General features: G+C 36.2%; 1 protein-coding gene across 3 annotated transcripts in view; it reads left to right on the plus strand.

Annotated features, from left to right (window-relative positions):
• The window catches only part of SBF2 (SET binding factor 2), a 461568-nt gene that overhangs the window by 357449 nt on the left and 81355 nt on the right, over positions 1-22764 (plus strand). For all 3 annotated transcript variants that reach the window (XM_077866518.1, XM_077866519.1, XM_077866520.1), the window contains exon 18: positions 19465-19635. In XM_077866518.1, the coding sequence (XP_077722644.1) occupies positions 19465-19635 (171 nt within the window). The remainder of the gene's footprint in view (positions 1-19464; positions 19636-22764) is intronic.

The raw sequence follows: 22764 nt of genomic DNA on the forward strand, positions 1-22764 counted from the left end.
CAAATTTTCAAGATAATGCAATTAAAAGTACACAAGCCACTTGGGAGAGTTGACATGATGTGTAGTAATGGGTAAATTTATACTATTTGAATATCTAGGTCCCAAAAAGCTTTGGTTTTTATATTTACTTCCTCGGGGTGTTTCCATGAAATCTTGGGAATGAGTTTATATGATTGAATACATAACTTATTTTTTTAGGTTTCCTTTTTTTTTTTTTTAAGATTTTATTTATTCATGAGAGGCAAAGACATAGGCAGTGAGAGAAGCAGGCTCCCTGTGGTGAGCCCGATGCAGCACTTGATCCCAAGACCCTGGGATTACGACCTGAGCCAAAGGCAGACATTCAACCACTGAGCCACCCAGGTACCCTTTAGGTTTTCTTTTAACATTACAGGGAACAATTAGAGAAAAGTGAATAATTCTTAATTTAGCTCAGAAGATACTGGTGACCATCTTAAGTGAGAAGTCAGAAGCTAGATACATAGTATGGTGCCTCCAACAGGGCTTGAACAGATAGGGACCCTCCTGGGGCAATATTCTTGTGAGCACAAGTAGTTTTTCCATCCACAGCTCTGTAACAGTTTTTTGTCCTCATTTCATTTGTGCCCCAAGAAGAGTAAAATCTGCAACGTTGATGTAAGGAGCAAGTGTGCTACCAAAACTATAAGAGGAAAATGCAGGGTTAGAGAGTCAGCTTCCTACATAGAAGAGCAGTGGGAAGCAATATAGCAGAGATTCCTAACCCTAACCTAACATATCTTTATACACAGTGAACTTACAAATAAGATTTCATTTGAAACTTAAACTCCACTTTCAAAAAAAAAGTCTGAACCCCACTCCCATCTTTAAGTGGTCCAGAGAGTGTCACCAAAAAATTTGTTGAATTGAGTTGATTATCCAGTGTTCAGTACAAGAGCCCAAGTCCTCTAATTCCAGATCAGCTCTTTGTACTATATGAGCTGTAATCCTTTGGCCTGGATCCATGACTCTCAACCTTGTTGCACATTAGTCACCTGAGTGATTTTAAAGACAGCAAATACAAAACTTCCATCAAAGCCAGTTGAAACCAAATCTTTGGGGGTAAGGTCTGGACATCAGTGCCTTAAAAGTTGCACATTTTAGTTGCACATAAAAGGGCACTGGGTGGTTCAGTGGTTGAGCATCTGTCTTTGACTAGGGGCGTGATCCCAGGGTCCTGGGATTGAGTCCCACATCAGGTTCCCCACAGGGAGCCTGCTTCTTCCCCTGCCTGTATCTCTGCCTCTCTCTCTGTATCTCTCATGGATAAATAAATAAAATCTTTTAAAAAAAAGTTTCATATTTAGACTCAGAAGTCTTTAAAGGTCCTAAAACCCAGAGAATCTGTTACCATTTGTGAAAATGCTGGTGCTGTCTCATATAGCTTAATAACATACTTTACCAGTAGACATTGTTTTAAAGATAGTACTCTCCAGAGTTGATAGAGAGAATGGTGCTTTTAGGACCTAAAAAATAACTCCCTGCCTTTTTTCAGATCTAGAAGTTTAAAATTCTGAAAGGTTAATGAAAAATAAGATACCTGTCTTAATTCATTGTACCTATTGATTTCTGTTAAAAAGTATGTATTCAGCTCTTTATGTTCACAACCCTTTGGTAAGCTAAATGAGGAACCTTAACATAGAAGATATAGACTCTATCTTTGAGGAACTTGTGATTTATTATAATTTATTTGGAAAAAAGAACTTATAAAATGCAATAATAATAATATACTTAGCATTGATTGTACATTTCCTAAGTACCAGAGACACTGTATGAACCACCTTACATGTACCATGCTGTTTAATCCTCACAGTCATAACCTTGAGAAGTATGAGATTAAAAACCCTACTTTTTTCTTTATTTAACAGATGAGGAAAATAAGACACAGAAAAACTAAGTAACTTACCCAAAGTTATTTAAACATAGGTAGTCTGAGTCCAGGACCCATTCCCCTTCACCATCAGTCAACCTATTAAGTAGTAAGAGATAATGAAATCGTTCTTTTTAAGCCACTAACTTTTGGGCTGTTATTTTTCAGAGCAATAGATAACAGAGATACTGGTACATAACAAGTGCTATGTAACACTTAGCTAATATTGATATTATTATTATGTAGATCTTTGATGCCAAGTTCTGACATCCAGATATCATCAATGAAGGGGCGGTTATAGGTGCTTGGGTCAGGGGAACAACATTAATTACACAATATTTTCTTAACTTTGTAGTGGAATATGGCTTAAAAGAAATCTTGATTAGTGTAAGAGAAGATTTTTTTTTAAGATTTATTTATTTGGGAGAAAGAGCAGGAGCAAGAGGGGCAGAGGGAGAAGAGAGAATCTTAAACAGACTCTACACTGAGTGTGAACACAGGACTCAATCTTAATGACCCTGAGATTACTAGATGAGTCAAAACCAAAAGTCAGATGCTTGACCAGCTGCACCACTCAGAGCCCCAAGAGAAAATATTTTTAAGAACTGTTTTTGGAAGATTCACAAAAGTAGAATATCATATATTGAAGTGTTAATCTGTGGTCTCATCATGCTAAATTACTTCACTTCATTATTACAAATATCTGCTGAAGTAAACAGTTGTATACTTTCTGTGATTCAAGAAAATATATCACCATTAATAATTCTTGGTATTTCTTGTGGTTAAGTCAAAATTTTACTGGCTTCATCCTAATACTGGTGAAATTGATAGCAGATTTTCTATAGAATAACAATGAAAGTACTAATTCATAATTTTCAGAGTTTAACAAATAATAAAGAGATTTGTTTTCTTTTTAAGCAGGCCCTGCAATGCAACCCCAGAAAGGCTCTCTGGCTGCCGTTTACATTTTTGCTATGTCTTAAGTTAAAAAGGCATTTGTATTAGACCAGAATTTTTATCTATTTACTAAATAATTGATTTCCCAATTGCATGTTTGATGGCTTGACTCATTATGTTATAAAGATCTATGGTATTACAAGGAAAGCTGTGGAAAAACAACACATTTTGCTTTACTGTTTTTCTTACCAAATAAATTCATTTATTTAATTGGAGGTGGAGGGGATTGCAGAGACTATACTTGGCCAACACTAAAATCTGTTATCTTCTCCATCCAAGAAAGTTAACTGAAGCTGACATGACTTTGAGAAGTGCATTGAGCTGACATCTGGGTGTGCCTCATACCAAAATGTTATCATGAGAGATTGGTCCAACAGGAATGGAATTTGAATCCTTTCAAAGAATTGAATTAAAAAAAATTATCTGGACTATATCACCTTTTTTGGAATTAATAAACTTGACGTTTTTACAGCACAATTCTATTAGTGGGATGTTGTGTCACAAATGTCAGTTATTTGTTCTTCCTAATGTAACTATATACTATCCCAATGGCTTCATCCCAATGTTCTAAACCTTGTACATGACAGTACATTTTAGAATACCATCATGGCCCCCAGCATAGTGCTAACCACATCTTTGGTGCTCTGAAAAATGTTCATAGTTAGAGTATAATTTATCCTTAGGTACCTATGCTGTGCAGAGAGCCCTCTTTCCAAATGCAAATCTTATTTTTTTTAATCATTGCTTAATTATTTTATATGTCATCACGTGTTTCTTTTGGGTCTTGAAAAAAATGAGCTTCTAATCCAAAAATGCTTTAGGAATGCTTTCTGGTGCTATAAAAGGCAAAGAAGTTTAATATCTTTACATTTATGGTTGACATGTATGTAATCTTAAAATACCACAGACTCCAGATATTTTTGTTTTCCATGATGAGCATTTGTTCAAAGTCAGTAAACAGGATTAAGGTATGCATCCTATAGGATTGATATAAATAATTACAAATATTTCCTGTTCTTTCTCCTACTTAAATTTGAAAATCATACTTCTTATTATCTCAGTTATTGATAAAAATGTTGGAAAGGGCAGAACTTTATATTAGGCTACTTGACACTTTCTTTTAGGATAGTGTCACTCTACTTAGTCATTAGATGTAGAAAATGTGATGAGTAAAATAATTTGGAATCAAATCACAGAATGCCTAGAATTGTCAAAAACCAAACTTTCTTCTCTGGAGCCAAAATATAACACAAAGAGAGTTTTGGGATAAAGAGAAACAGTAATTTTATTATTTTGTCAGGCAAAGGAGGTTTTAGCAGGCTGCCTTCAAAACTGCCCAGTATAAAAGACTGAGGGGGGACACCTGGGTGGCTCAGGGGTTGAGCGTCTGCCTTTGGCTCAGGGCATGATCCTGGGACCCGGGATTGAGTTCCTTGTTGGGCTCCCTGCGAGGAGCCTGCATCTCTCTCTGCCTATGTCTCTGCCTTTCTCTGTGTGTCTTTCATGAATAAATAAATAAAATCTTTAAAAAGCGGATATTAGAGGAAAATACAGAATCTGAGTGTTTTCCATAGGAATCTGGTACATGCTGCTACCTGCATTCATTATGTATTCATGGTGGTCACATGAGTAGCATTGGCTTCGACCATCCAAATCTCTCTCAAATCTCGTAACTAAGTATGTGTTGAAATCAGTGAGATGTCAATATCAATATGAGTTCCTAGAACAAAAAATTCTATAGAAAAACAAGTGAAGAGGATTGGGAGGCTTCAAGAATGAGGAAGAGAAAGTTTTGTTCAGTTTAAAGTCAAGCCTTGCTAAAGGATTAGTGTATCCATTTTAATTTCCATCCATCTTTACTTTTCTATAGCAGTGTCAGGATGTCATATTAAGGAGTTTAGACTAATATTATTCTCTAGTCACCAAGAAGAATCTAATATCATACTCTTGAACAAGGCAATGACAAAATTGTGTTTCAGAATCTTTTTTTTTTTAAGATTGTATTTATTTATTCATGATAGACATAGAGAGAGAGAGAGAGAGAGAGAGAGAGAGAAAGGCAGAGACACAGGCAGAGGGAGAAACAGGCTCCATGCTGGGAGCCCAACGTGGGACTTGATCCCGGGACTCAATCCTGGGACTCCAGGATCACGCCCTGGGCCAAAGGCAGGTGCTAAACCGCTGAGCCACCAGGGATCCCTTGTTTCAGAATCTTACAACAGAGTGGAAGATGTTCAAGAGGATTTAGAGGTTGGAGGAACAGAGGCCACGTAGCAGGCTACTATGACAGACAAATGTTGATTACAGTTACTAGAAATCTACATGGAAAGTTATCTATAGCATGGTTTGCTTTTAGCAGGGATTATAAACCAAAGAGGCCAATGAATGATGCAAATGAGTTAAGCAGGTCAAAGGAAGAACATATCTAATGAGGGCAGCTACCACTCAGCTCCATCAGTTGTCACCCTATAGGAATGCAGAAACATTGTTACCACATTTTTCAGTTTTTCAAGAGAAGCTGAAAATTTAGCCTTTAAATAAAATCTCATTTGTAAATGTTGGCTTAATTAAAAAAAAAAAAAAAAAAAACTCTAGACAGCTAAAACAAAAAATAAAACAAAACAAAAACCCTGTATCTGCAGCTGGTAAGATGCTAGCTTTTACAACCTATAGCTTTTAGCTTCTCTGGCTATGAATTCTTATTGTGTAGTATAGTAGGGAAAAGACCTAAGGGCAAGAATTAGAAAACTTCTGGTTAAGTACAGCCTGATAACATAATAGAGAAAAGAATGGAAAATGCAAAACTCATGACTCTTTTTATGGGTAGCAAAAGCCAAGATTTTATTAATAACTTGTCCCTAAAGAGCAATTTATAAATAGATTGCTCCTTTAGCTTAATTTTGCTTAGGTAGCATTGTTTCCTTCTTATTAGTCAGCATTGTTAGCATTTTTGAGAAATCATAGATTTAACAGAGACTTGTGGAGGAGCTGCTGACTTACAGAAGTTATTACAGCAGAAAATAAATTATGTGGTGCTATAAATACTTGACTCAGTGACTCAGCAAATTCCCTTTATGTACAAAGAGAAACATGTTGTACCTAACTTATGAGGTCTGTTTTTAATTTCTTCAGCTTTGCAGTCGTTCCTGTTTGTCACTGATAGATTTTTACATAATGTGAGAGACATAAAGATAAAGAGAGACCATGTTCAGCAGGAGATTTAAGTATTGGGAAATGAAAGCAGTGCCGGAACCCTCAGTCATTGGACTGCTTTTGTGTTGATGGCAGGGGATTACCAGGAAAAAGTCAGAGAACCATCTGGAATGGCTGTGAGAAATTAGATAGTTTTATTATGCTCTTGGGTGACATTTCCAACCAATAAAATTAGAATAAAAATTGTAATGTTAGAAGCAAACCCCTGGAAAATATATAATTAACTTCTTTAGAGTTCAACAAGCATTCTATGTATCTCTAATGTTCATATTTAAGGTACTTTAACTGGACATTTGAGTTGATGCCAATATGTGCCAGAAATGGTTTCTCCCTCAAAGGCCATTAGGGGAGAGACTATATGTACACAAAATTTTAAAATTATTTATGTTTAATTGATTAATAGTTCAATACTTTATTTATAAAACCTAGTATATAGAACCTAGTATATAAATTGTTGGTCTTTTAATATTTATGATCTCTTAATGAGCATGCAAAAACAGAACAATGTAGGAACTGATTTCATATGATACATCTTCTTAGAAAACAGTAGAAAATTATTTTGAAAAGCCCTCTATATCTTGATTATTTTCTGCAATAAAAATACTAATTCTCCTTATTGCTACTAAATAGAGCATAATGGCCACTAAAATCTGTCAAAAGCTCTTCCATCTTGGATAATTCTGAGAGATTCTAACATGTCATTTCAGCACATGCTTGAGTAAAAATGTCCTAAATGTAAAAACAGAATAAAGTAATTATTAGAGAAGTATAAACAAAGTTCTGCATAAGACAGTGTCTTGATCTGCTTGGGCTGCCATAACAAAATAGCATAGATCATGCCTTAAAGAATAAACATTTATTTTCTCATGCTTCTGGATGCTAGATATCCAAGATCAAGGTTCTGGCCAATTCAATTTCTTGTTAAGGACTCTGTCTGACTTGGAGCTGCCTCCTTGCTGTCTTTACATGACCTTTCCTCAGTGCATATGCAGTAGAAAGGGAAGGAGGAAGGGAAAGGGGTTGAGAGAGAGCACTCTCTGGTATCTCTTCTTAGAAGGACACTAATCCTATCAGATCAGGACCCCACTCTCAGGACCCCGCATTTAATCTTAATTACTTCTTTCAAATACACAATAGTGGGGGCTAGGGTTTCAACATATGAATTTTAGGGGGACATAATCAGTCAATTTATAACAAATTGGAAACAGAGCGGAAGCAACCAGGAAGGCATTTTGGAAAAGGTAGCATTTGAACAGAATCCTGGTGATTGAGTAGGATTTTAACCAGTAGAAGTTGGAAGGAGAGATTCCAAGTGGAAGAAATAGCTTAACCAGAAAGCAGAGTAGAAGTGCCTGGGTGGCTCAAGTCAGTTGAGCGTCAGCCTTCAGCTCAGGTCCTAATCCTGGGGTCCTGGGATCAAGCCCCATGTTGGGCTCCCTGCTTACCGGGGAGCCTACTTCTCCCTCTCCTTCCCATTCATACTCTCTCTCACTATCTCTGTCATTCTCTCTCTCAAATAATTTCTTTAAGAAAGAAGGAAGGAGGGAAGGGAAGAAGGAAGGGGTATATTTAGCACAGAGGGAATCAGTTCTTTCACCTGCAGGATGATATCTACATGAGTGGATAGTACTTAGGAAGTCAAGAGGATTGGAAAGATGTGGCCAAATTATTTTATACCTTATAAAATACCATTTTCTGGTTTTAGCACTTCTATAACTAGCTGTGTGACCTTGGTTATGCCCCTCTACTTCTGTGTGACTCAGCATCCCATATGTCAATGAAAAAATTATCTCTGGGGTTTCATTTAATTTAATGAGTCTATACTTCAAAACAAGTAAGTGATTTAAAGTTCACAAGTATTATGTGTATGTGTTTGTGTGTGCCCATATACTTCCACATTTGTGCTCTCACAGCAGTAGATGTGCACACTCATACAAATGTTTGATGATAGGCAGAAAAATCTACTGCCACTTATCAACATTGACTTGTATTCCTCCCACCTCTACATAAATTGGGAACCTTTTTCTGCATATTCCAGTGACCCAGACCAGACCCCTTAGGGAGAGGTGACCAGGCACACTGGGGAAAATATGTGATTTCCCCAACCTTGCCCTTTTCCAACTTCATTGGCTCTTTTATTTTCTCCTGCTGTAGATTCCTGATTCTTTAATGACAGTTTCTTTTGTCCTGTTAAGGAAACTTAATCTCAAAGCCTTCTTTCATAGTCAGTTGTAGGCACCTGGGTAAGGAATCCATAGACTCGAAGGGATATTTTCTTTTTACTAGGAACTAGGCCTTAAGCTATAAGAATGAAACAAGAACAGTAAAATTCTAGACAATAAATGGACATAGAGCTTGGGAATAGAGGTGAGGAGGTGAATGTTGTGGTGTTCCTAAAAGCCTTAGAGGTGGGAAATGATCCCCTGGAGCTTGAAGACCATCTTCAGTCCTAGAACAGTCTAATATACTTTACAACTATTTATTCTTAACCCTGGACCTGTCTTGGTTATTTTTAGCAAAATAATTACTACTATTTACTTATTTTCTAGAATTCTAGATATAGTTGTGGGCTTACCTGTGCAAACACTTTGATAACTTTGACCCAATCTATATGATTCAGTAGATAATTCTTCTTCCTGCAAAATGGCTACTGGGTTAACAGCTTGTTCCTTATTTAGAGACTTAGTTGTAATGAATCTTTCCAACTTGAAAAAGAAGCAGTAGAACTAAAGTTGAAGAAGAATTGTTTTCCTCAAAAACAGGGGCATATTTCTTTTTAAGAAATACATTTTCTTTCCCTACTATATATAGTCAGCATATAATACTAAGTTTTACTTCTCAAAAATAGGTTAGTGTCTGCCTTTTTCAGATACACATCCACGTCAAGAAGGTGTTATCTTCATAATGAACTTAAGCTACAGCTTGGGTGACTCATCTCAGAATATTCTATCAGTCAGAAACTGTTCAAGGTCCAACCCCAGTATTTACTGCTCTGTGGCCTCCACTTTGCGTAGGCACCACCTTAGTGAATCACACTGGCTATCCGTCACTCATTCTTTGAAGACCACAGTTTCAAAATAAAACCCTTAGAAAATGTAGGCACTGAAGTAACAGTTGCAGTTACTTCACCCACGGTTCACTGTACCATGAATGTAACCTACAATTTGAGTCTTTATTTGGTCATTGACAACGGCCTTAAATTTTTGAGTCAAAACTTTAGTGAAATTCAGAAATATAGTCCCTAAGATGTTGATTCTTTTGTTCATAGGAAATGCTTTCAAAACTTACTTAGCTTTAGTTCTAACAAAAGAATATTTTGGGGTTTTTTATGTTTTGTTTTGTTTTTTGTCTTTGGAAAAGTTGAATAGATGGAAACTATGAAAGGAAAAGATGTACTACAAAATTGTAATTCAATAGCACTGGTTTCTGCTTTCATCTAATACAAAACAGAATATAGTATAAGGAAGTTCATTTTTCTTACATTATTGGTAATAAAATTCAAATTAAAAATTAGAGCTTGCTAATTGTGTTTTTCCTCTAGGTTCAGTTCATTATCAGAATAGTCTCTCAAGTAGTGATAATATCCAAATTTAATCAGAAGGTTTAACTGTAAAGTTTAATCATACAAGTAATGAAATGTACACTTCCAGGGGATACATCTTTGTCTTTTTATCCTGATATAACAAAAAAAAAAAGGGACGTATTATATGCAGGTTATCTAGAGGTGAATGGCCATAGGCAGCTTTCTGAGCCTGGTCTGCCTTGCTACCTCTGCAGACCCCTAAAACTGTTTATTGTCTACCCAGGCAGGTGCTCATATTTTTCTAAGATATCCATGACTTCCCACATAGGCTTTCACCTGTTATACAATGACCTGTATAACTATGCCACTGCCTGCTCTATCTCCATGAGCCCCTGGCTACTGCTGCTGTTTACTAAATACATATTAAGTGCCAGATACTATGTTGAGTGTTTTGTTTATTGGATCTTCCCACTGCCATGGGGCAGAGCTACCCTGAAATGAAGTGAGCATATGTTATAGTATAATCTTCTTAGATTTACTTCCATAGTGTATCTTCTGAATTATCAGACTGTGGCGAATGACTACAACTACTATTCATGACTGTGGGCTAGTTTTTTCTTTTTTATTGTTGTTAAATACACATAACATAAAATTTACCTTCTTGACCATTTTTTTTAAAGATTTTTATTAATTCACTTTAGAGAGAAAATGTACAAGCGTGTGAGCAGGGGGAGCGGCAAAAGGAAAGGGAAAGGGACAATCTCAAGTAGATGCCCCACTGAGTGCAGAGCCTGACGCAGGACTTGATTTCATGACCTGAGCTGAAATCAGAGTCAGACGCTTAACCAGCTAAGCCACCCAGGCTCCCCTTGACCGTTTTTAAGTGTACAGTTCAGTGATATTAAATACATTCACATCACTGTCAACCACTGCCACCATATGTTCTTTTGAAGTGGAGGTGCTAGATCATATGATAATTCTTTTTCTGACTTTTTTTTTCTTTTTTTTTTTTTTTGAGGAACCACACAACTGTTTTCCATAGCGGCTGCACCATTTTACATTCCTAACAGCAGTGTACAAGTCTTCCCTCTTCATATCATCTCCAGCCCTTGTTTTTGTTTTTTTTTTTTTCTGTTTTTTTTTTACCCAGGTTTATTGAAAAATAATTAGCATACTTCACTATGTAAGTTTAAGGAATACAGTATGATTTTTTAATTTATTCATTTTTATATTATTTTTTAATTGAAATATAGCCGACACAAAATGTTACATTAGTTTCAGATGTGCAGCATAGTGATTCAGCAAGTCTATACATTATGCTATGCTCACAAGTGTAGTTACCATCTGTCACAAGACAATGCTATTGCAATACCAATGACTGTATTCCTTGTTCTCTACCTTTTATCCCCATGACTTACTCATTTCATAACTGGAAGCCTATATCTCCCAATCTCCTTCATCCTATTTTCTGAGTTAGCTTTTTTCTTTTTTGATAGTACCAATCCTAATGGGTGTGAGGTAGTATTTTACTATAGTTTTGATTTGCATTTCTCTAACCATTAGTGATATGAGCATCTTTTCGTGTGTTTATTGGCCATCTATCTTTTGTGGAGAAATGTCCACTCAAGTCCTTTAACCATTTTTTAATCAGGCTGTTTTTCTTGTTGTTATTTTTGAGTTTTAGAAGTTCTCTATATATTCTAAATATTAATCAGATACATGACTTGTAATATTTTTCAGAGTATGGTTATCTTATGTATGATGTGCAGATATTTTCTCTCATTCTGTGAGTTGCCTTTTTACTCTGCAGATAGTATCTTTTGATGCACAAAATTTTTAAATTTCGCGAAGTACAATTTCCTTATTTTTCTTTTATCATTATGCCTTTAATAATCTGAGAAATAAATCATTGCCAAGTCCAATGTAATAATATTTTTATACCATGAATTCCCACCTCTTTTAGACCTTTGTGATGCACTGTAAAAATTGTTTTATAGTGATCGCTTCAGGTCATCTAAAACATTCCCTAAGTCCTAAAAGGCAGTTTCCCCTTAATCTCTGATAAAGTGGAATCCAAGAAGTATCAGCTGTTTTTAGAGTGGCTAACCTATTATTTTTATCTAGGAACAGTATTCATTTTCATCAGTGGATGAATAAAGGTTACTCTAGAACATGTGCTATTTGGGGTAAATATATAGCCTCTTTGTATTTGTCATTTCATCTCTGGAATCTGCCAAACCAAAAATCCCTGGGCATTGAAACCGTTGACTCGTCAGTACCTCATCCACCCTCACTCTTTATGCCATCGCCTTATTTTGAATTTGCAATTTGCTTGGTAAAAATGTATTATCCTTTTATATATATGCTACATTTGATTTGCTAAAATTGTGTTTAGAATTTTTGCATCTATATTCGTGAAGCATATTGGTCTAATTTTGTAATGTCTTCTAGTTTTGTAATCAGAGATAACACGCTTATAGAATGAGTTGAGAGGTCTTCTGTCATTAATTATTTGGAAGAGTTTGGTAGATTGGTATGTTATTTCCTTTTTTTTTTTTTAATTTTTATTTATTTATTTATGATAGTCACAGAGAGAGAGAGAGAGGCAGAGACACAGGCAGAGGGAGAAGCAGGCTCCATGCACCGGGAGCCCAATGTGGGATTCGATCCCGGGTCTCCAGGATCGCGCCCCGGGCCAAAGGTAGGCGCCAAACCACTGCGCCACCCAGGGATCCCGGTATAAGTTATTTCTTAAATGTTTGAGAGTTTTTAGTGGAGCCATTCATGTTGGGGCTTTCTTTGAGAAGTCTTTTTACTACAGTTTCAATTTCTCTTATCCTTATGGGCATATTCAAGTTATATTTCCTCCTGAGTGAGGTTTGTAGTTTGTATCTTTTAAGGACTTTGTCTATTTCATCTAAATAGTCAATATTGTGGACTATAAAGTTGTTCATATTTCTTTATGATTTTTATAAAATGTCTGTAGAATGTTTGATGATGTTACCTCTCATTTGTGACATTTGTAATTTTGTCTTATTATTTCTAATCAGTCTAGCTAAAGATTTTAGTAATCTCAAAGAATCTGCTTTTGGTTTTATTGATTTTTTTTATTTTTCTGTTTCATTGATGATTGCTTTGATCTTGATTCCCTTCTTTTGTTTGCTTTGACTTTAATTTGCTTTTTTTTTTCCTATTTTTTCTAAGTGTAAGCTGTGGTTATTGATTTGAGACCATTCTTCTTTGCTAACACAGGCATTTAGTGCTATAAATCTTCCCAAAAGAAATGGGTTAGTGGCATCTCATAAATTCTAATATGTTTTCATGTTCATTTAATGCAAAGTACTTTCTAATTTCCCCTTTCATTTCTTATTTGATCCATGAGTTAGTTTCCAAATTTGGAGATTTTCCAGATAACTTTGTTATTAATTGCTAATTTAATTCCATTTTGGTTAGAGAATATATTTGTATGGTTTGAATCCCTTTAAAATATATGAAGGCTGGGGATCCCTGGGTGGCGCAGTGGTTTGGCGCCTGCCTTTGGCCCAGGGCGCGATCCTGGAGTCCCGGGATCGAATCCCACGTCTGGCTCCCAGTGCATGGAGCCTGCTTCTCCCTCTGCCTGTGTCTCTGCCTCTCTCTCTCTCTCTGTGTGACTATCATAAATAAATAAAGAAAAAATATATATATAAAAAAAAAAAAAATATATATATATATATATATATATATATATATGAAGGCTAACCCACCTGCTTACCTCCTCTCTCTCCCCTTCTCCCCAATAACTCCATCCCCCTTGCTCTGAGCTAGTTAACAACTTCTGTGTGCCCTTGCATACCTTCTACCTATTCCTTAAATTAGACAAACTCTATACATGGGGATTTCCTCCTCACCATTTTACAAAATAAAGAGGTTATAAAATTCTTTGCATTTCCTTTCTTAGTAAAAATACATAGTGGAAATCTTTCCAGGTCAATTGATAGAGAGCTTACTCACTCTTAGCCATACAATAGTCTGTGTTGCTTTATCTTCTGTGATGTGACTATACCACCATTTAGTCAATTATTTCCTTAGTGATGGTAATACACTCTGTTTCCACATTTTGTCCCTACAAGAAGTACTGCAATAAAATAAAATGCATTCTTAAAAAAAAAAAAAAAAAAAAAAGCCAAACCCAGGGGGTCTCCCAGGTGACTCAGTCAGTTGGGCATCTGACTCTTGGTTTTGGCCCAGGTCATTGTCTCAAGGTTGTGAGATAGTGCTGCTGGTCACATTGGACTCCACATTTAGCGAGAAGTCTGCTTCCCCTCTTCTTTTGCCCCTCGCCCTACTCACTCAACTCTACTTCTCTTTCTAAAATAAATAAAACCTTAAAAAAAAAAAAAAGACTACCAAACCAGGCAGAGGACTTGACAACAAGCATAGATTTGATACCTACTAGTTTTTGGACCACAAAGGAAAAAAAATTGAAATGTCATCTGATCTCTTAATATTTACTAAACAACTTAATACAGAGAATCATTAGAAGGATAAGTGGTTTAAGGACTTCATCCCTGTCATTCCAGCTACTGAAATTGGCATATCAAATGAATACTGGGCAATGCTGGTGAGTGAATATACTTCTTGTATAGGAATTGTGTGCCTGGATTTTCTAAGTAACCTGAGAGAAGTTTAGACCATTAGGAATTTGAGGTTACGTTCATTGTTCAATCTTGGAGTGTCAGGTAGCAGAACAGAAAAACTATAACAGTTACCTTTTTTTAATTACTTGGATTATTTACCATTCTATAAATTCCACTGACTAGTGCACACAATATCCAATATACTCCTTGCTTATAGGCTACTCTCTTTCTGCTCCTTCTGAGTTGTATGTTTACAGAGTTCGTTGTGTTTTGTCTCAATTAATTATATAGTTTAACTAAATGTTATATAAGTCAATGAAATATAAGTTGTATACTTTGAGAAGCATCATCAGTAAGGGATAAAATGAAACCTACAATATAACCCTGTATATGATTTGTGAATCATATACAGTATAAAAATCATATAAATGGGAGTGAAAAATACCTAATTCAGGATCATTGTTACCTCTGGATTCAGAGGGAAATGGGATCAAGAGAGGTACAGAATGGGCTTCAACCAAATCTACAATGTAAAATGTCCCGTTTAAAAAAAAAAATGCACCAAGCAAAGACATTTAAGGTTTGTTTAAGATTTGATAAATACAGGGACACCTGGGTGGCTCAGCGGTTGAGCCTCTGCTTTCAGCTAAGGGCGTGATTCCAGGGTTCTGGGATCAAATCCCACAACGAGCTCCTTGAGTAGAGTCTGCTTCTCCCTCTGCGTGTGTCTCTGCCTCTCTCTCTCTCTCTCTCTCTCTCTCTCTCTGTCTCTGTCTCTCATGAATAAATAAAATCTTTAAAAAAAAGTTAATAAATACTAGTTTTTGATTCACATTTTTCCTATTCCTATCTTCCTTTTGTTTGTCTCTCAGACTAAGCATTTAGAGGGGAAAAAAGAAAGGCAAACCATAAAATAGACCCTTAACTACAGAAAACAAAGAGGGTTGCTGGAGGGAGGCAGGCAAGGGGGTGGGGGTGGGGTTGGGTTAAATGGGTGTTGGGTATTAAAAGGGCATTTGTGATGAGCACTGGATGTTATATGTAAGTGATAAATCACTAAATTCTACTTCTGAAACTAATATGACACTGTTAACTAACTGGAACTTAAATAAAATTTGAAACAAAAAAAAATTTCAAATTCTTAAAGTGACTGAATATCTGGAATTGGTCTGGCCAGTGTAGAATCATAAAATGACTGGCTGGCACTGTCCCCAGACTGTGCAAAGAGGTATACTTTTATTCCAGTATCCAGAGCTAGATAGGAAATACCCAGCAACTTAAACAGTGAATCTTTGTATTCTGTGTTATTCTTTAAGACCATTACATATTTATGGAATCAGTCCTACTAGCTAGCTTTTTTTCCTGAAATCTGGTTTCCATCTGAGCTCCCTAATTGGAGCCTTGGGCCTAGAGAACAAACATGTCTAGCCAGACCTTAGACAGGCCCCTCATACTGATATCTTAACCTTTCCCTTGACCAACTCGTCTCTGAGATGATAAGTGTCCATTTATTTGGATTTGAATCTGGCCTCTTGATTGGTGAACCTTGTGAGTTTATTCTCCATATCCTATCCCTTGCTGAGGTTTCCTTTGAACGCTTTGTGGAAAATGAATGGCATTGCTTAATCTAGTACCATCTGGGTTATTTTTTTTCTAGATAAGGAAGGTAGTCAACGTATTTTTTAACATCTCATAAAATTGTATGGCAAAATATCATTTGTTTGTTTAGAGAAGAATCAAGAATTATTAGGAAGTGTAAATTAAATAGTATTGCCAAAATTGGAGGGAAAGAAGAAGAGATGTCATTTGACAACAGCATTGTGTCTCATCTTTGTGCAAAATAAAAGGTCATAAAGTTGGCATATAGGCCAATTTGAGAAACCATTTTAGGAAAGTTTTTTCTTCAAACGAAAGAAAATTTTTTCTTCAAACCAAAGATTAGAATCAGGAGATAGTTTTATAGATAGATGCCTGTTTTCTTTGTTTACAACTAATATTACTATCATAGGACATAGCGAGTTGGAAACTCTAAACAATCTTATCACATCTTTCTCTAGATAATTATAACATAGTTTTTGTTTTGTGGAATATCTTAATTTTTGTATCTTACAGAAGTGATGTTGAATAATAGAAAACCTTATTTCTATTCCTTTCTCCTCTACCCATCTTGCTGAATGACCTGGGGTAAATCCATTTTCTTCATAGAGCCAGTCTCTCAAATATACAGTGAAGATAGGCACTATTCACCTTACCACCTCTTTTCAAGACCAGCTAGACTACAATGCTCCATTTTTCTAATTCCTATCTAAAACCCTGATGTGATGTAGGCAGAATAAGATGCTACTGCCCTCTGCTGGTCCTAAGAACATACCCACCCATCATTGAGCAGCCCTGCCCATCCTAACAGTGAGAGACACAGTGGGCCTTGCTTGTGGCTGGCAAAACAGCAGGAAGCCACAAAAAAAAAGGAGGTGAATTTCATGTTTGGAAAAATAATCACATTTGAAGTATTTTGGGAATTAATGATTTCTTATGCATATATCAGATGCAATAACTATTGTGTGACTGCCTTGTCACCAAAAAGTATTCTATAGTCACTTCCCTCTGCTACAGTTTCTCACCTGGTAAACAAGTTGTGAGTTCTGACCTTTTGAGCCACTGTCACTATTTTATAACATCTTTCTGCCTTGAAACATATACAGTCCACTTTTGTTTGGAAGATTTAGGGGAGTTTTTGCTTATTCATTTTGTTTGTCAATAAATAGGAAGATGGGCAGCCCCAGTGGCGCAGCGGTTTAGCACTGCCTGCAGACCAGGGCATGATCCTGGAGACCTGGGATCGAGTCCCACGTCTCCTGCATGGAACCTGCTTCTCCCTCCTCCTGTGTCTCTGCCTCTCTCTCTCTCTATGTCTATCATAAGTAAATAAATAAATCTTTAAAAAAAATAAATAAAATAAATAGGAAGATGATAATTGATATGTGCCAAGGAAAGGGAATATGCAACATCAGGAAGAAAAGTGCTGAAAAAGAAAGGCAAGGCTTCATTATACTCTCAGATCCCTATGGAGCTCTGTCAAGTTGTAATAAGAGATCTATAATTGATAATAGCTTTTTTGGTGTGTCAATGATCCTAAAAGTACCTTATCTGAGAAACTGATAAGAATTTATTAAAAAGCTGTGGTTTTCTGAACTCATCTGTATTAATTTCAGAACTCTGAAATTTCAAGAGCTGCTATTTATTATTATGCACTTGTAAGAAATAGTGCTGCCTTTGACCGTACTTACAGGAAAGGCAACTGAAAATTATGCTTTTGTCTTGTTTGAATTTCATGCCTTTAAAATCCCTTTCAAAATAGGTCTGTGCACTGCTACTGAGATCATTGTTAGTCCTGAGAGTGCTGCAGGGCAACAACAACAAAAGTGCAACCTACACCCCAAGTATCTACAAGCAGAGTATAGGAGGAATATGTGATTCATATTGTGGCTTCTGCTTACGTATGCACAAACCACACACATTTTGCCCATTATTTCCCATTGGTAGATCGTAACTGTATTTTAAACAAGTATACAGGCATTATGAAGATCAACTGTGATCCTAATGCAGCTTCCCCTTGGGGAACTCTTGATTTTTGTTTCATAGTCAAGCCCAACTTATAGCCACCTGATAGGAGTTACATTCAGTCACCTCAGCAGCAGTACATAATCCTATCTTGGAATGCAGAATTACAAAGACTCTCAAAAGCAAAATCACAGCCATCCGACTTCCAACTACATAAGTACTACGTTTCACGGAATGTGTGGTGCCTATTTCCAGTTCTAGGTTTTAGTCTGCTCTAGACCAAAAAGGAAATTAGGATGTATTGAGGATATCATTTTTACCAGGTATCTTATTCATCTGTTAGGCATTCCTAAGAAATGAACCAACTATATATATAACCTTAATGGTAATCTTCAGTGTCCAATATTTAGTTCTACTCACAGAAAACAAACTTAATTCCAAAAAATAAAATGGACAAAGAAAATTGTCTATTGAGAATGTTACCTTCTGTTTGCTGAGAAATGATGGATTAAAATTTTTTTGAAATAGCTTTAATATGTGGAAATGAAAGCAAGAGCTGTGGAAAGATGGTTTAAATCATTAACTGAAACTTGATAGTATGTATCATATGTAAAAGTCAAAATACAATGTTAATCAAAATCATATCAGATTTTCAAGGAAGAATATTACTTTGGAAAGAAAATCCTAAAGTGCAGAAAAAAACAGCAGTGCTAATTAGTACTTATTTTATGATGTTCTTTTTGCAAGACAATTTGGTATAGAAAAAAATCAGGGGCTTTGGAACCAAACAAACTTTGGGCTTAAAAAAAACTAGCTTCACTACTTCTGTATTTTATTATCTGACTTTAGGCAATCACTTAAACCTCCCTGAACTTTTATTTCCTCTTTTTTAATTGGCAATAATGTGCAACTTATATTCGGTATTAAATAAGATATGTCAATATTTATGAAGTGACACAAGTACCTGCAGAGTTAGTTTTCCTTCTCTCTATTGTAAATCACAGAGTAAGGTTTACTTGTGCATTGAAGCCCAGCAAGAAGTCCTGGAAAAGAAGGTCTGGTTTGAGATTACCTCCTATGACCAGACTTGGTTACCAGAAAAGGCCCTCAAAGCCCAGGACAGTCTGCTAAAGGGGTATGTGAGACAGGAAGCAGCCTTGGTGGGGAGGAAAAGGGCTAGAGTAATCAGTAGGGAGGGTATGATTCTTCTTGAGTCCCAAATGCATGATCTGCCTTCATTCTGTGTGTAAGGCCAAGCTGCAGGCGCACTCACATTTCATTTTGTGCCCTCAAAAAAATGTACTGTAGAAAAAAATTTGAATTATCTGAAGTTTTATGTTTAGGTTATGATGGATTTCATTTATATATCCTAATTGTTATAAGAGCTACCAACTCTACAGTGTCTATTATGTGCATAGTACAATGCCAAGTACTTTTCAAATATTCTCTAAATCAGATAATAACTTTGATTTCTAGCTGTTGGTAAAATGTCCATAAAGTGACTGAAACCGTAAAGGGCTTCATAGCAAGCCCAAAGTTGTCAGTTAAAAATGAATATGTTGCTGATTGCTAAGCTTGTACTGCCGTAAAATACTGTTTAGATAAACCCTTTGATGATATCTGTGGTTAACCATGAGTCCTGTAATTTTCTGAATTGCCATGACTGTCAGCCCTGTGGTGATGCATATTGTATGTTCTCACAGAAACTGGCCCCTGGAGTCAGCCAGTTTGCTTACACCTGTGTTCAGGACCACCCCATTTGGACGAATCAGCAGTTTTGGGAGACAACTTTTTACAATGCAGTGCAGGAACAGGTGCGCTCCCTGTATCTCTCAGCCAAGGAAGACAATCATGCCCCATATCTGAAACAGAAGGTAAGAGAAGAAAGATATTAGTGTGGGACTGGCACCCTGTCTTCAAAGAAAGCTTATTCAGATATTCCTAGGGCAAAAGAATATCCAGTCACTTTCTACCAGTATATTTGAGGTTCATTTTAGGGAGTCCTGTGGTGAGCATCTTTCTTCTGTTGATTTCTGATATTATGTTTTTCCATAATAACTTCTTAATATCGTTCTTTAGTGGTAGAATTGTTTTATTACATTTTAATAAGTAGGAGTTCTTTTGAAACAATTATAGGAAGTTGAACAGAAAAAATAAGAAAGAAAATACCTGGGCAGATGTCTTTGTGCAATTAACTTTTTGAAGAAATGTCAAATTAAAGTTAAATGATTCTTATAAAAAGCTTTTGCACAGCAAAGGACACAGTTGACAAAACTAAAAAACAACCTCCTGAATGGGAGAAAACCATTTATAAATGTCTTTTCAGATAAAGGGCTAGTATCCAAAGTCTATAAAGAATTTATCAAACTTGACACCAGAAGCAAGAAATGGGCAGAAAAGGGACACCTGGGTGGCTCAGCTGGTTAAGTATCTGCCTTCAACTGAAGTCATGATCCTAGGGTCCTGGGATCAAGCCCCCTCATCAATCTCCCTGCTCAGCAGGGAACCTGCTTCTCCTTCTCCCTCTGTGCTCCTCCTGCTTATGCTCTTGCTCTTTTTCTCTTTCAAATAAATGTACAAATAATCTTTTAAAAAAGGAAATGAGCAGAAGACATGAACAGACATTTCTCCAAAGACATACAAATGGTCAACAGACACATGAGAAAATGCTCAACATCACTTGGCATCAAGGAAATACAAATAAAAACCACAATGAGATACCACCTCATACCAGTCAGAATGGCTAAACTAACAAGTCGGGAAACAACAGATGTTGGCAAAGTTATAGAGAAAGGGGAACCAATGCAAGCTGGTATAGCCACTCTGGAAAACTTTTTTGAAGTTCTTCAAAAAGCTGAAAATAGAGCTGCCTTATGACGCAGCAACTGTACTACTAGGTATTCACCCAAAGGATGTAAACATAGTGACCTGAAAAGGCACCTACACCCCAATGTTTATAGCATCAATGTCCACAATGTCCACAAATATGGAAAAAGCCCAGATGTCCATAAAAGGTTGAATGGATAAAGAAGATGTGGTAGATATACAATGGAATATTATTACTCAGCCATCAAAAAAAATGAAAACTTACTATTTGCAATTATATGGATGGAACTATGGGTATTATGCTAAGAAAAATAAGCAATCACAGACAATTATATGATTTCACTGATACGTGGAATTTAAGAAACAAAACAGAAGATCATAAGGGAAGGAAGGGAAAAATAAGATGAAAGCAGAGGAGACAAACCATAAGAGACTCTTAAGTATAGGAAACAAACTGAGAGTTGCTAGAGGGGAGATGGGTGGGGAGATGGGGTAACTGGGTGATAGGCATTAAGGAGGGCACTTGATGTAATGTGCTCTGGGTATTATATGCAACTGGTGAATCATTAAACTCTACCTCTAAAACTAATAATACACTCTGTTAATTAATTGAATATAAATAAAATATAAAAAACAAAAAGTTAAATGGCTCTAAAAAATATAAAACTCAATAGTTCTTAGAAGTATGTCAGTGATAAATCTAGTTTTCCTTTTAGGAATATTCTATATGTTTCCATATAGTTTATTCAGCATAAATTATACTTAAGAAAAATATCAAGAAAATATTTTAAAATAAGAAAATTGCAGGGTGCCTGGGTAGCTCAGTTGGTTAAGCATCTTGCATCAACCTCCATTTTAAGTTGATCTTATTTTATGTGAGGTAAATGAATTTAGATTTCTTTTTTTTTTATATATATATTTTTTTATTTATTTAAGAGAGAGAGGCAATTAGCCAGGAAAGAGGGAGAAACAGACTCCCCACTGAGCATGGAGCCTGATATGGGGCTTGATCCCAGGATTCTGGGATCATGACCTGAGCCAAAGGCAGAGGCTTAACCAACTGAGCCACCCAGGTGCCCCCATTAATTTAGATTTCTAACAGGAACTACATAGTAGTGTTCAGATATTTCTATGTCTCATGTAATTTTAAACATATTGTTTGTCTGTTCTTGAGTATGATAAAACAGAAACTTTAATAAAAAAATAGCACTGACATTTATCTCATATTCCAAATTTTTATTATATACCATTAGTATGAATTGTTTAATTTAATATAAAACTCAGATTTTTCTTTCAAACACCAAACGCATTTGAGTAAATGGTAACTATAACTGATGCAAGTTAGTTTGAGGTCATGTTCCTGAAATCTCTGGAGTGGTATGGTGCTTTTGATAGGTTTTTTAAGCAGTTACAATGCTTACATTGGTATAACTCAAAAGCCTTTGTAGAGCAAACATATGTCACTGCTACTCTGTCCTTTCTTCTGAGAAGTCTCTCTATGATGCCTAGATTAGATACAAGTGAGACTATATACATACTAGCTCTTCTGAACTTTTTAGCCTACTAGGAAATTCTTTAAAATCCCATTGTCAGATTCATGGAAAAAAAAGAATTTTGAGAAAATGGCTGCAAAGTAGGAGGATCATAGGCTTGTTTCATCCCACAAATATATCCAGTTGTCCTAAATACCCCAGAAATCAATCTGAAGACTGGCAAAACAAACTCCACAACTAAAGGTAGAGAAGAAGCCACATCAAAGAACGTGTAGAGATGCAGCTTGGGAGGGAAATGTATCATGGCCACTGCAGTAGGGAGAGAACCATGGATGCACAGAAGAGTGAGAGACAAAGTAGCACACAGGGGAGCACGTGGGGAAAAGAAATCCCCATAGCAATTAACTTAGAAAAAATAAGAGGGCCCAAATTTCATGAGTTCTCAAAACCAGTGGAGCTTAAAACCTGGAGTTTTAAGGGTCAGAAGACTTGGCTCAAGGAATTCCCAGAGGACATTCAGGCTGCTCTTGGAAAAAAAGCAGATCAAACAACCCAAGGACATAACAGCATGGAAACAGTAGTCTGAAGAATACCTGAGACAGACAGTGGGGAGGTTAGTTGTTCATCTCAGAGCATGTTCCAGAAAGGCAACATTCAGAGAGACCCCTCCAGTAACAAAGGAGC

This window comes from Canis aureus, chromosome 23 (assembly GCF_053574225.1).
Source record: "Canis aureus isolate CA01 chromosome 23, VMU_Caureus_v.1.0, whole genome shotgun sequence".
Classification (NCBI taxonomy): Eukaryota; Metazoa; Chordata; class Mammalia; order Carnivora; family Canidae; genus Canis; species Canis aureus.